Here is a 15714-nt window from a genome sequence, read left to right on the forward strand (position 1 = left end):
ATTTCTCAACACAACCTGCAACCTTCTCTGCTGGATTCTCCATTGAGTTTCTTCCTCCAAACTTCCCACAAATAGACTTGTCTGGTGGGAAGGTGGCAAGACCATCAGCAATCATATCAGTTACTTCTGGCTTCCCCACTGATTTGTGGGAAGTTGTCAGGGAATGCTGAAAATGAGGATCATGTGAACAGAGCTGACTGTGGAAGCGTAGTATCTGTGATTGAGCAGCAGCAGTGCAATTGAAGCAGCAACAACTTTCTCAGATTTAATTCCCAAGAGAGTCAGGGGTCACAGCATTCTGTAAATTAGCCCATTTAAGTTACCTTGGTTCAATAATTGTTTCTCTATATCTTCTAGTTTTGCCCAATTGAAGGCTACAATCAGACATGACAGTTTTTGTAGTATTGTAGTTGATCCTCAGACAAAAATGATAAAGCACCAGAAAGCTAGCAGTCATCCTATTGTAAGATTACTCCAAATGCTATTCCCCAAAATAATTTCAATGAAGGGGAAGAGTAAAGTAAGTTATGAAGGTGCTGAGAATAAGTACATTTCACAAGTCTGAATTTCTAAATTATAATAAATTCATTTACACAAAGAACGTACCATTTATTTTCCCTCCACAGCATACTCAGTTAAGTACAAAAATGCATGCATCCTAAAAAAAAAATTACACAGGAGCACTTAGCATACAATTAATTATAAAAAAATGCAGCAGTATCCAGATTATCTCATTTGTTCTATAATCCCGAAGAACATTTATTTTCAAACTACCAATACCTGTAATTTTTTTCTTAGTAGAAAGTGTTGTACTAATTACTTACCAATTAAACTAAACTGTCACAGCAGAAGTTTGCAAAAGAAACTCTTAAAACAACTGAAAATCACAAGGATAATGCCTATTTCAGACTATAGCTTCATGTCTGGTATTCTAATCATTCTAATTCTAATATTCTAATGATATTCTGCACAGAAAGAAGTAACTAATAAATGTATCCATAGGGCCTTAGGCTGCAATCTAACCCTCAGATTAAAATTTCTAACCACACTGACTTCAAAGTGATCAAGAAAGGATAATTTATTGAAAACTGTAACCCCAGAGTCCAATTTCTAGAAAGTTAAGTACACTTAAACAAATCTGCCAGTGCTACAGGTGGGGTCAATAGTGTATTTTTAGCCACAGTGTTTGGAAACATTAACAAACTTTAAAGAGGAAGTGGAAATTAATATTCTTCATGACTCTTTATATCTGCATACCAGTCTATGCTGTTTGAATATGAATTTCATTCTCCTAAAATAATTTGGTTTTCGTTTTAATGCACAAAAATTGAGAGAAAAGCATTAAATATAGCTCTGTTGATCTACTGCAAAGAGTAGCTAATTTTAAAATAGTTATAATTTCAAATTATGAAATTGAAGTTCAAACCCAAGTTATCCTTAAAAATCATTGCTCATCTTTAGACAGTTCATCTTACAATGTATTGCTATCTCATAATACCTTATAATTTTTGTGATATAAGAGAACTCCAGACTCTGAAAATACTTTTAACAATAAAAACAATGAGGAGTTGATCTATAAGCATCCAGATTACATCAATTTGCAGAGTGCTGGAAAAACCTTATTCAAAACTCTCATAGTTTCAAATGTTTTTACTTGAATTATTATGTGTAAAGTACATTTTGCAGAGTGAGACCATACCCAGTTAAGCAATTATCTGAAACAATTTTTTTCCAGTTTTTTATAAAATAAATGATATACTGCATTGTATCATAACAAGAATGTAACTATTATTCTTGGGTGGGGGGGGTGGTGGTTCTTTTCTTTTCTCAACAAGCTTTATTCCAAAAGTTCTTTCTGGCCTCCACTTCTGTCCCACTGGCTGATGTTTCATAATCTTCCCAGAGAATGATGATATTTCCCATCTAAACGTTACTTTTTCATTCACAGGAAACACATATTTCACTGCCAGGGTGAAATGTATATAAACTCCATTAATTAAAAATATAGAACTTTTCCCATTCTTATATTTTGGAAAGAACCAGTAAAATTAATAGGTTCATGTGGAAATGACAAGAGAATTGCCATGCTTCTTTTTTACTGTTTTTACTTTTTGCTTTTGGAAGATGTGCTTTGAAAATGCTATTAAGCCATTTTGAATGTACTCTAAAAAAGCCAATGGCCAGGTGGCCAATAACGGGCATTGTGCATTATATTCCATTAACATCATTGTTTTTCCATGAACAGAAGTATTTCATTAATGGAACTAGGCAAAAAGGAAATATCTGTGGAATGCTCTTCCCCTTCCCCTTAATTTAATCCAACAAACAAGGCAGATTATTTGTTGAATTGGATCTTTATTCTCATTCCATTCAATTGTTTGAATGCAAGAATAGAAGTGCTGCTGAACAAAGCACCTTGTAATTAGAATTAGGAGGAAATTATGCCTTCAGTTTTAACAAAATCATTGTAATGATTGTATTTTACATTTTGTGCTTTATTGTTGTTGTTGTTTTCATCTCCTATTGGCATCATTTGTCAAATCTGGACCCGAGCTTACCAGAAACAGCAATATGTTTGAAAATGGTGCTTTAAAATAATAACACAGGAGCGAAATGTCACAATTAGAAATAACTGAATGTTAAATGAAGTAATTTTCCAATGATTAATGCTTTTGACAATGCCAGTAGAATACAATTTTTCTAGTTTTAATACAAGGCTGAGTAATTTGATTTTCTTGATAGTGTTGAACTACAAGCGCCAGACGTTTTCATCTTTATCTATTTCCAGTTCTAGTTAATTTTTTTTCCTTTTTATGCAAATACGGGGGAGAAATGGTAGGTCTCTGCTCTAGGAATTCATATAGGCCTGGAGAAATCACATGATACCAAACTGGCAAAAGGGATGTAGGTTTCTGGTTTTTGGCTTTTTTTTTAAGTCGTGCTTATGAAATATGGAAGCAGAAGAAAAAGGAAATAATGAGGCATTTGCAATATCAATTGTAGAGAGGGACTTCCAATTTGAAAAAAAAGGGGAAACAGACGTTTCAGAAGCCAGGATCTGTCTGGAATTCTTTCAGTCAAATTCTTCTTTTCTCAGGATCCCAAACAGCTGCAGACGGCAACCATGCAATTCCAAGAAAAGGTGTGGCTGCTCTGAAAAGTTGCAGACAGATGTTGTGTTCTTGCCCTAGCATGCTCCAAAGGATGGGCTTCAAATTGGAAGAGCTGAAGATACTTTTAGAAGAACATTTCTCAAAAAGGCTCCTTAGCAAAGTAAAACCAACACTTTGTGGAAGTGGGTGAGGGATGAATTGAGAAATAAGCTATTTAATCTTAGTAATTTTACAATTGCCGTTTGGATGTTAAAACCATAAGGGGGTGGGGGGGTGGGCAGAAAAAAGGGAAATCTAGGTGTTATCACAAAGCTGTCAGGGCTTGGGTAGTTACTCCCATTTAGATTATGAGTCTCTAGCCGGATTTTCAAAGCTTAAAGAAGATTTATTAGGAGTAAACTGGGTGTAGCTGACTCTGAGACACATCATTCATTGTCACCCTTGACCCTAGTTTTCCCCCACCCCCCTAGATGTATCATAATTCATATTCTCCAATGGGACACATCCATAGCCAGGAGTCATCAATCATACTCTCCAGTTAGAATTTTGTGCGGCTCAAACCTCGGTCACCTAGAAACTATCTATGAAAACATTTATGGAATGCAGTTTTGTTTTTGCAAGCTGCTGCACTGCTCCCCCTTCCAATTTCTGCTGGAAACCCTAAAAGACCAGAGAAATATTTTATGAGTTGACACAAACATTATGGACTATCAGCCCAAGTCACAAGAAGACTTTGCTGTTACCTGTAACAGCCTGGTAGGAACTGAAACAAATACCCCAAGACATTGCAATTCCATATATGTATCGTAAATTTAACCAAAAAAATTAACATTTAGCACATAAATCTTACCTGTTCCATACAAGAATTTTCATCTTAATACAGAGCCTGCTATAATGTTTGACGTCTTCATTGTTGGAAGGTAGATTTAATATTACACAAGATTGTTCCACCCACTGACCCCCCCCCCCCCAAAAAAAATCCTACTGTATAGTGATATAACAATGTCCTTCTCATTTCATTCTCACACTATAGGTCCCTGAGAGTATTTTCCTCCTTTTAGTGGACAAGTCTCTGGATCTCTCTAGAAGAGTTGCTAAATTTGTAGCAATTGCAATCAGTTTCTGACATTGTACGGTATAGTAACCTTAGAAACTAGTTTTCAAAATACACTTCTTTCTATACCACCTCGTCCGTTACTTATTGTTTTGTTTCACCAACTCTTCAGTTTGTCTATTTTTCCATGCAATTAAACAATTATGATAAAATGATGATTACAAATATTTTTAGCAGGTCAGTATCTTAAAAGCAAAGAATTAAGCATTATTTCCAAGAAATTAAATAAATGCCCTTAAAGTATCACAAGAATCATCAATATTTCCCTAGTGACATGGGAATCTTGTTTTATGGAAGGCCATTCACAATGAGTAGGTCCAACTACTTTGGGCAGGTCAACATAAGACATAATTCTACAACTTCAAGTAGCAAAATAGCACTCACAAAATAATGAAGCTTAACTGAAGTTACAACTAAAATTCTTGAACCATTTTAAAGCAATAAATCAGGGATTCCTAATTTGGACCCAAAGAGCCACTCAAACTTTTCTTGACACCTTTCCTTGCCCTAGTAGATTGTCCTAGCAGATTTTGTTTAAAGATTTGTTAAATTAAGAAATAAATTGATAGGCAGGTAGCATATGTCAAAATATAACTTCCAAATATATTTAATATTTAGTTATTTAATACCTCAGAGATATTTCTAGGAAATAAAATGGTTGATGGTTGCAGCCCACTGTAACGTTTGGAAGTATGCTACACTTTCTCAGAAAAGAAAGAGAAAGCAAGCTAAGGCTACAAAGAGTTTCTGAAAGGCATGAAGTGAAAATAGGAAGCATCTCTTTAGGTTTCCTTCCCAAAGTGGTGGCCATTTTGTACCACTGTCTGTAAAATACTTTCAAAATTTCGAATAAGGGGAGGGTGGGGTTGGCGTCATGGTGGAATGACAGTGATTCCAGAACTCCTGGAAAAACCACCGAAACCCCCACAGCTGGACAGTCCAATTGGACCCGAACCATCCTGGAGAGATGAAGGGAGCACATCCTGTTGATCCCAGGAACATCGTAAAGTCCCTGGTTGATCCAGGAAAGCTCCTGAAGCCCTGCAGTGGAGGGAAGTGGCCATTAAAGCCACTAGAAAGCTGTGTCAGCCCCGGAAAGAAAGAAGATCGGAAAGGAAAGTGTGTCCCCAAAAGGACAAAATAGGGCACATTTCCCTAAATTTGCAGAAACAGAATAATTTTCAACAAAGTTATGGTCAACTGTCGGCTTGCTATGTCTCTTCAAAGCTGATATTTGATTTCAACACTCTTGCTAAAGTTTAATAAGAATTTATTGTTAAAGTAGCCTTTGGTCAAAACTCCAAATATAGGATACAGCAAATTAAGAAAATACTTCCAACTCTGACCATTTTAATTAAGGCAGAATAGCTGAGCTTATGTTACAACAATAGGCTGACCCTGTAATACTCCTTCAGAAGACAGTATGGTGTGCACACCAATGCTAGATTTAGCAAAGTTAATATAATGCAGATGATAGGAGAACAGAATAGCAGCAAGGTATTCTGATTCAGCAGTTCTACAATGGCATTTTCAGGAAAAAAACGTGTTTTCCGGAAAGAAAAATAATTTCAGATAACATCAGAGTATTCTGAAAGACTGAAATGTATTTTACATTTAGTTGCTTCCTGCATACTTTAATTTCTTGGCGGAATGATGTTGTTCCTGAATCTATAATATTTCAATTTGCTCTTAAGCTGCCATAAAAGTATTTTTTTTAACTTCTTCTATGTTAACTGTATTGAACAGAGATCCCTTTGCATGCTTAGAAACAACTCTAGAATAGAGTTCAATAAGCTTTCTGTTCCATGCTGAAATAACTCATTAGGTGATGTCCCAAGTACATTCTTTAACTTGTGGCATCAATGTGAGCAGTCACCGATAAACCTATAGAGCAGGGTGTCAAATTCAAGGCCTGTGGGCTGGATGGGGTGCTTAGATATGCCTCGCGGGGCCATTCTGGAAACAGCAAAGGACTGGCCCACTGTGCCTCTGCCAGCAAAAATGGAGCTGGGGGGAGTTGCACGTGGCCACGTGGCCCATTTTCACTGGCAGAGGGCTATCAAAACAGACTAAAAACAAAACAAAATGAGAAATGTTTCTCCTTTTGCATTTGAGCATACAAGAAGGAACAGGAAAGGAGAAAGGGAAAGAGGAAACAAAAGAAAAAGGAGGAAAGATGAGAAGAGAGCAAGGAAGGAAAAATAAGGAAAGAGGAGAAGAAGAAAGGAGAATGAAGAGGGAAGGAAAAAGAAGAAAAGGAAGGAAGGAAGGAAGGAAGGAAGGAAGGAAGGAAGGAAGGGAGGGAGGGAGGGAGGGAGGGAGGTTATAATGAGAGTGAGGGAGGGTCTCAGGGAAGTCCTGCCTTAGCACTTGGCCATCACAGGTGCCCCCGTCATGAGTGACATTGAGCTGGCCATGCCCACCATGGCAACACACCCCCGGCCCTCCAAGGTCAACCATAATACTGATCTAGTGCTACTGAAATAAAATCAGAAGGTGGGGTTATGACAGAAGAAAATGGCGAATTCACATGCAATTGGAGTTATGGGCTTAATTGCATGTACCAACTGCTTTGGGATCTTTAAATCATAAGCTCAGGCCATACTTATTCAAAAAGAAGTAAAACATTCCAAATATACCACAGGGTTTTTTTATCTCCTGCAAGGCATACACAGATCAAAGGATAAATATATTTGCTAAGCCACTTCTCTGTGCTACTTCTGCAAGCTTAGCAGCTGGCAAGGAAAGAAAAAACTAATTAACATACTAATGATGTGTCCCATTTTAAATTCCAGCCCTGATTATTATGTGATTAAATCTCTGCCCTTGACTTCTGCCTCCTTCTATCAGCGTAAGAATAAGATATCTACAACAGAAAAGCAAATTTTGCTCCCTTGCTCCATTCATTGATTATGTGCTATCGAGTCATTTTCGACTCTTAGTAACCACATAGACAGATTTTCTCAAAGAAATCTGTGCCTAACCTGGTGTTTCAAATCTCCTAATGCTACACTTCTTGGTTCTGTAATCAAGTCTATCCACCTTGTTGCTGCTTGTCCTCTTCTTCCCTTTCCTTTCACCTTTCTCAGCATTAGATCCCCTTCTAAAGAGCTAGGTCTTTGCATAACATGCTTGAAAGGGGACAATCTGGGCCTGGACATTTATGCCTTGAGTGAGAACACTTTGCTCAGTTATCCATTGGCTTGGTTTTTGGTTTTGCTGTCCCCAACATTCCCTGGAGTCTTCTCCTACACCAAAGTTCAAAAACATCAATATTCTTTCTTTCATGTTTCTTTAAAGTCCAACTTTCACTTCCATAGAGTGTCACTGGGAATACCATGGCTTGCACGATTCTGGTCTTTGATGTATAGACATGCAGTGAATGACTTTTTGACTCAAGCAGCATTTCCAAGACTTGCTTTTCTCCCAATAAAATTATCAGAATTCAGTGGAATGGAATGGAATGGAATGGGATGGGATAGGAATAGGAATAGGAATAGGAATAGAATAGAATAGAATAGAATAGAATAGAATAGAATAGAATAGAATAGAATAGAATAGAATAGAATAGAATAGGAATAGGAATAGGAATGGAATCGCATGGAATGGAATGGAATGGAATAGAAATAGGAATAGGAATAGGAATAGGAATAGAATAGAATAGAATAGAATAGAATAGAATAGAATAGAATAGAATAGAATAGAATAATTTGATCCCCTCTTCTTTGTGGTAGCCCCTCAAATACTGGAATACTGCTGTTATGTCATCCCTAATTCTTATTTTCTTTAGACTAGCCAAACCCAAAACCTGCAGCTATTTTTCTTATGGTTTAGTCTCCAAGCCTTTGATCATCTTAGATGCTCTTCTTTGAACTTTTTCTAAAGTCTCAACAATATCCTTTTTATAGTATGGTGACCAAAATTGGTTTGCAATATTCCAGATGTGGTCTTACTAGGTTTTTATAAAGTGGCACTAATATTTCACATGATCTTGATTCTATGCCTGTGTTTATCCAACTCAGGATTATCTTAGCTTTTTTGACCGCTGATGCTACACACTGCTGGCTCATATTCAAGCAATCATCCCTAGGTCCCTCTCACAGTTATAGTTTTTGATCCAGGTCTCACCTAATCTGTACTTATACCTTTGATTTTTTCCTGCCTAAATGTAAAACTTTGCTTTTCTCCACATTAAAATTAATTTTGTTGGCTAGGGTCCTGATGGAGTTTGAGGCCTTTTTCAATCTTCTACTCTTCTCATCACTGCATGTTTAAAATCTGTGGGCATGTAGACCATCTTGATGGTTTGACTACCTTCACCAATATCAGTCAACACTGAAAACTACAAATGTCTCTGGGAATCTCAAAGTATGTGTACTTGCAATTTTGAAGTGCTGTAATGGGAAATAATAATTCTGAAAAGATATTGTTTGTCCCCAGTAGTGTGATCCTGTTTGTAGCCTTGTACTATCAAGTCAGGCTTAGCTCAAACTTCTGCTGCTGATCTCCATAGTGCTGAAAATTATGCCTTCATCATTCTATATATTTTAACTATTTCTTCTTTTCACATGAATTGATTCATTTTATTACCTAGGTTTTTGGCTTTTTTTTAAAAAAAAATACTTTGGTTATTTTCTATGCAAGCTGGGAAAAGGAACATTGTAATAAACATAAAAATTATCGTACTTGCAAACATTTTTTTTAAACAACTAAAATGTATTCAGTAATAAGCCTATGCACATTTTGTCTTTGGTCCTCTGTGGAAAGATGACAAATTTTTTTTTTAAATTTACTTGAAGCAATTTTTTTTCAAGTTGGCATATACTTCATAAAATAAAATAACCAACCCATCAGTGGAGTGAGGTACCATCAAAACCAATCTAAAGAACTGCAGGTGATGATGGCAGTGTTACGGAGAGGGTGTTTTAACATTATTCAACAAAACAGTCACCCATTTGCATCATCAGTCATCTTATTGGAAAGAGCTTCTGTGCATGCATAGGCATGACTTTGGCAGGACCTCAAAGCAGCTGCATCAAGGATTGGAACAGCTCACCTTCACTTCCAAAAGGGTGCTTCATGAATGAAGGCTGTTTGGCAAACCAAGTCAACTCAAGCATAAAAGGCAGCAGGGACAAACCTAGATCTTTTGGATGGGATCAGGGTCAGTCCTAGTTAATTCTTAACTGAGAGACCATCATGAAATTCTGAGATGTAGACAACATTGGGAATTAAATACAAGGCTATGGAAAACATATACTGGAATGTCATTCCTCTACAACTTAGATTGATATCTACCCTTCTGGCCATTTTATAGGGCCTGAAGAGAACTTGGCTTTGCCACCTCCTGTATTGGTGAGGTAGAATCTACTAAATGGCTATGTTGTTAATAAATTGAATTGCACTCTCACAGATTATGTTCTTATAGTTTTAATAGTTTTTATTATTTTTAATATGCTTAAATGGATTTTGTTGTTCTCTCTCTCTCTCTCCCTTTCTGTCTGTGTGTGTGTGTGTGTGATATTATGCAGCTATATAAATTGAACAAACAAAAAGTAAAACCCACGTCTGCATTTTGGCCAAGAAAACAATGTGGACAGATCCATGTACTCAGTGAAAATTAGGCACAATTCAAGGGAGACTTTAGCTTAGTCTAAAAATGAAGTATTTAGATTACAAAATGGAGTAATATTGAATTGTTGGATTATACCTGTATATATTAAATTTTATATTTCATTACATGGAGAATTCATTCATTATGGGTATACATTACTGGTTGTCTACACTGATCATAAGAACTGTTAAACTATCTCTATGTTAAAATTAGGAAATGTTGCAAATCCATACTGAGTAAATTTATAATTAATACTGTGACTTGTTTTAAGTGGTTAAACAATCTTAAGATTTGTGAAGCATCTCTATCTAACCTTCTGAAAGTTGGGAAAACTTAGCATCCAAACACCTCTTTTTCTGATCCTTTTATTCACATTGCACAAAACACAGATATTCAAACTAGCCCTAGGCAAACATGAATATGATAAGGATGTATACAGATATTATCATGTTACTACACTTTATTCGTTGATGGGTTGAGTAGTTTATCAGCTTTATAAATCTGCTGAAAGGCAGGGTATTTGACTATGTCACAATTTATTAAGGAGAGTTCATTGCTAGACAGGTAGAAAGTAATAATCTCCAAATACTTTACAACCTCTTAATGGTTCACAGTAGTGCCATATAAATGCTACTCAGATATAACTTGACGTGAGAAGTAGATTATCTAGGAGTTCAATCCAGAAATAGTCCAGCCACATTTCAAAGGCTACAGTTCCCAGCTGCCTGATACAAATGAAGATTGTTTATTAAATTTATAAGCCACGCATCCCACATTGCAAAGCGACTTTTGATGGCTTACAATCAAAATCATAAATATATTTTAAAACATTAGATACAAAGATAAAAAACAAAAGCCAAGTTTGGTATAGTGCTGGCATCTTCCCGTTGACCCAGCAGCCAACCTCTAACATCAATACCCCAAGACAACTGGTGGAGCTCCCAAAGACCAAAACAGTGGGGGCCAACTTCACCTCAGGCAGTAAAATATTTCAAAGAGCTGGGGCCACGGCAGAAAAAGGCTCTCCTTTTACCACCAGCTGAAATTCTTTGACTGACAGGGCCTGCAGCATACCCTGCTTCTACTGAGCAGGGATCAGTAGGGCAGGCTGCTGAATTGGGATGAGATGGTTCCTCAGATAAGCTGATTCCACACCATGAAGGGTTTTAAAGGTGATAACCAACAAATGAAGGCAAATATAGGTGTTGTTGTGGTAACCGACATTTTGAATTGGACTTGGAAGCCAACCAGTTATAGATAATCCTCAAATTATGATCACAATTGAGGCCAAAATTTATGTTGCTATGTGAGAAATTCGTTAAGTGAGTTTTGCGCCATTTTATGACTTTTCTTGCCACATTTGTTAAGTGAATCACTGCAGTTTGTAAATTGTTAAATGAATCTAGTTTCCCCATTGACTTAGCTTATCAGAAGGTCACAAAAGAGAATCACATGACTCTGAGACATTGCAATCATCATAAATGTGAGTCAGTTGTCAAACATCCAAATGAAAATCAGGCAACCATAGGGATGCTGCAAAAGTCGTATGTGTGAAAAATGACCATAAGTCGCTTTTTTCAATGCTATTGTAACGGTCACAAAATGAACTGTTGTAAGTTGAGGACTACCTGTAGTTTATGTGCACCATCCTAGTTTATAATTTAGAAAGCACCATATAAAATTAAAATACTACCTTTCAGAAATCTTTTAGCAGACACCTAGAAGCTGTCACAGTTACATGTGATATAGCGGCACTTTAAAATAAAAAAAAATGAACAAAAGCAAAGATTTACCAAATCTCTAGAAATCTTTAATAAAGGGGGAAAAGTATTCCAAGAAAGATTCCCATTAAAAGGATTTTAAAAAATAAAATAAAACTCAGCTGTGTTAAAATGACATTGGCATATGGTAAGAAGTGTCAGTGTTTACAATCCTGAGGCATGTTTTCACTAAAATTATTGTTATACATTTCATATAATTAGATCAAAAACAAATTACTGCAGCCTAAAGAAAGATGGGCTATAGATAAGAGCAAAAGTGAAAAGGGAGGTAGGGTGGGGAAGGAAATCACATACTTTAATTATTTATATTGCTTGCAGCATTTTGTGCTCCACTGCACTTTATTATACAAGGTAACAGATTCAGATATATTTTTTTAAGAATGGTAAGGAATTCAAGGTTTGTTTGTTTTTAAAAGGACATTTGCAGTTGTGTATTCTGCAATTGGTTTATACTCTAATCATCAAAGGATGATGAGAGTTTTAAAAAAGCAAACAATACCTTGAAAGTTTTCCCCCAAAAGCTGTAGACAGTACCCTGACTTTCAAAACCAATTCGGGAGTATAATAGCACTTAGCAATAGCACTTAGACTTATATACCGCTTTATAGTGCTTTACAGCCCTCTCTAATGCTATAGTTTTTTAAATAGGAAATTGAGTTAGTGTACATTTATTTTGGAAATGGGGAAATCCTTGAGATCTATCTTTAAGAGCCGTACAGAAGTCTAGTCAAAAGGAAATGATCAAGAAAAAAATCTGTGGAGGGTATGTTTTGGAGCAGAAAACTTTTTTAACTGAAATATTTAATTTAAATCAAAGATTTAATTAATAATAACAATTCATTAAATTTATATACCACTTGACTCCCACCATCTCTGGGCAGTTTACATTTAACATTTTTGCAGGCCTAATCTCATTGTTAATCTTAAAACAGTGAACTCTGTTCTTCCATATATTTAGATTTTACCCATGGGAAGATTTTATTGTTTCCCTAAAGTTGTCTATATAACAGTATATACAACTGTACCTACCCACATATTTACAGGAAAACTGGAGAAGACTGATTCAGTATTTTGGCACACAAAGGCACTTAACTGCATGTTATCTCTTTTCATAATCAACCAAATAGTCTTTTTTCCATGCAATAATGAACCACTTTTTCCTCATACAACCTGCTGTTCAGAAAGCCCAAGAATGAAGAATAATTTAATTTGTGGTTTGACTTCAAATTTTGAAGATACCTGAAAGCATGAACCAACCTCTCTGCTTTAGCAGAATTACTGTCCATACCATGGCAGTGAATTCTGCTGTATTCACTCAAAGAAAATCCCTCTAGACCAGGAGTGTCAAACTGGTGGCCCACGGGCTGGATGCGTCACATGCAAGCCACGGCCAACCCAGCTCGGTGAATGGGGAAAATGTAGTGAAGTGTCACATGACAGCAATGTGATGCCGTGAGTTTGACACCCATGCTCCAGCCCAATAGTCTCACAAAAATACCAAAATACACAATTTGATTTGCTGATATCTTGATTGGAAAAATGTAGCATACAATATCTAATTACATGTAATATATTGTTTAAGAATTTTCTCCTTCAGTTAATTTATGAATCCTAATTTTATAACATTTAAACTGACCCGGTATCTGTCTTTTTACTTAAAGTAAAGAAGTTTTCTGAACTTATTATTTTTAAAGAAGAAATTAACTCTTATGTTACATTTTATTTTTTTTGTTTATATCAGGATACTGGGATTATTTTATATTTACAAAATATGGATTTGTTTATGGTTTAAAGCTGAAATATGGGGTGTTTACTTGAAAGATGCTATTTGGGGTGATTTTCTTTGGAATTGGCATTTGGAAATTAAAAAAATGTTGTATATTAGAACTTGCCTTTTTAATGAACAAATGATCTCTCTGTGTTATTGTTAAACTTTAGTTTAGGGGGGCTTTTTACACTAGAATATTGAGACCATTCTATGACTTTTAAATGGGTTTGGCTTACACTAAGAATTGACATATGAAATGTTGAGCTTTATATATATTAAATAATATTTCTTTCATTCATTCATTCATTCATTCCCTTCCTTTATTACTTTTACAAATAACTCAAGGCAGAGGAGATATCCCGTAGGCCTTCTTTCTCATATTTCCCCACAAAAATAACTCTGAAGTGAGCTGGGCTGAGAGAGAGTAAGCGGCCCAAGATCATCTACCGTAGTTGGCTTTCATGGCTTAAGGCAGAACCTGAAGTCCCAGTCTCTTGTTTTCTACCTAGTGCCTTAACCATTAGACCAAAGTGACTCTTTTAGAGTTCTGTTTAGATGTTCGCTGATAATTGAATTTGTTAATTAAGAGGAGGTAAAGAGATTATGAAATTGTTTGTACTTTGTGATGTTGGTGGAAAGATCCTTTCTGGGAAGGGTGTTCTTTTTATTTATTTATTTAGTTGCTTTCTTGCAATGTTTCTTCTTTCCTTTTTTTGTTTTTAGTTTGTATTACATTTTAATGTTGTATCTAAAACAAAGAAAGCCACCACCACCCATATCCAAAGCAAGCAAAAAAAAAATCACTCAAGAATGACAGGGACAGAAGCTGACAGCCCTTAATATGTGGTATACATCAACACTCCTGGCAGAATTGCCCATTGGAGATCTTTGTTTAAAACATCATAAAAATTACATTATTGCTTGTCAAATGAAGCAAAACACTGGATGTCATCCTGCATAAAAATGGCAGACCTCTGTCATCCCAACAGCTAGCAAGTTGCTCTACTCACCAAATACAAACTCCTCTTGCTCCATTTCTTCCTTCAGTTCCTTGTAACGTTCTTTCGTTCTCTCTAACTTTTGGATATTTTTGGCATTCAGAGTTGACCATTCATTGAGCAGCCCTTTCAGGCGGTCTCTTTCAGCCGTTAGCAATTGAATTTCTTCTGCAAGATCTTTAGCGGTACAGAAATTACCTCCTGTGCATTCAATAGATAAGATTAGGAAGAGTTGAAGACAGGGAAGAAACAAAACCTTGACTTTTTTAAATACACAAAAACTAAAGAGCCACATACAAGCTGAGAAATGAGCATATATTTAATGTATTCATTGTTGTTTTTATTTTCTCAATGTGGTTGACAATCAATTAAAATATAAAGGTAAACAGTTGTTATTATGGTTGGTTGCACAATCAGCTAGGTGGTTAACCGGATAGGGCATTTTTATTCACCTATCAAGTCATTCCCAAGGACCTGGGTTAAGCAAATATTCTTGTTTGATGGTGATGAAGGAAGGATCTGTTGAAGTGCAATGCATCATTATTTGATTCAAAAACATAATAAAAGCATATACTAACGTGTTGACTCACGAAACTGGGGAAATTCAGAATATAAACTCTTCATATTAGGAAGGATTATGCCATGATAAGAGAATCCAAATTGAAGTCTAAATCATAATTAGAGGGGGTCACTCCTGATGCTAGACCTTTCTCTCTCCGACTTAATCTCTCTCTCTACCAATGCCATCAGGCAAAATGTCAGGCATGAAAGACCAGGTTCACACATGAAGGTTCCAATTAAAATGATTTATTGATAAACAGCCTATTCACAGGAATCTTCTCAGCTAGTAGTAAGTACTTGCTTGGAGATAGTGGGATCAGGTGATAAAATTATCCAATTAAAAGATTCTGATATACTTATATTTCATCTCACAAATGATCAAAGATACAGATCATATTACTAGATTCCATTTCACAATTTTATATGGATAATATGCTGATGGACCTCAATGTATGCAGATGTGGTAAGAATATTAGAATAGGACAAAGGAGACCCAGGTTTAATCCTATATTTGGCCACGGAAGTTATTTAGAGAGTATTCAAGAAGTTACTATCTCTCTGATATGGGATTTGTTTTATCAATGGTTGGGCAAAAAGACATGGTAATGTAATAGTAGATAATTTTGTAATAGAAGTTTAATAGATTGATATAGACATATATAACCATTGGATGAAAGTATAATACACACTTTAAAACAAAATTTGGAATATCTTGTATAAAATGATGGAATAAATACTTTAGTAACATATAAGCATATGTTAGTT

General features: G+C 35.8%; 1 protein-coding gene across 3 annotated transcripts in view; it reads right to left on the reverse strand.

Annotated features, from left to right (window-relative positions):
* DISC1 (DISC1 scaffold protein) overlaps positions 1–15714 on the reverse strand; it is a 145858-nt gene that overhangs the window by 77520 nt on the left and 52624 nt on the right. For all 3 annotated transcript variants that reach the window (XM_026705192.2, XM_087937601.1, XM_087937609.1), the window contains one exon: positions 14401–14589. In XM_026705192.2, coding sequence (XP_026560977.2) covers positions 14401–14589 — 189 coding nt within the window. The remainder of the gene's footprint in view (positions 1–14400; positions 14590–15714) is intronic.

The sequence above is a fragment of the Pseudonaja textilis genome, chromosome 1, assembly GCF_049901715.1.
Source record: "Pseudonaja textilis isolate UNSWEBS1 chromosome 1, rPseTex1.2, whole genome shotgun sequence".
NCBI lineage: Eukaryota > Metazoa > Chordata > Lepidosauria > Squamata > Elapidae > Pseudonaja > Pseudonaja textilis.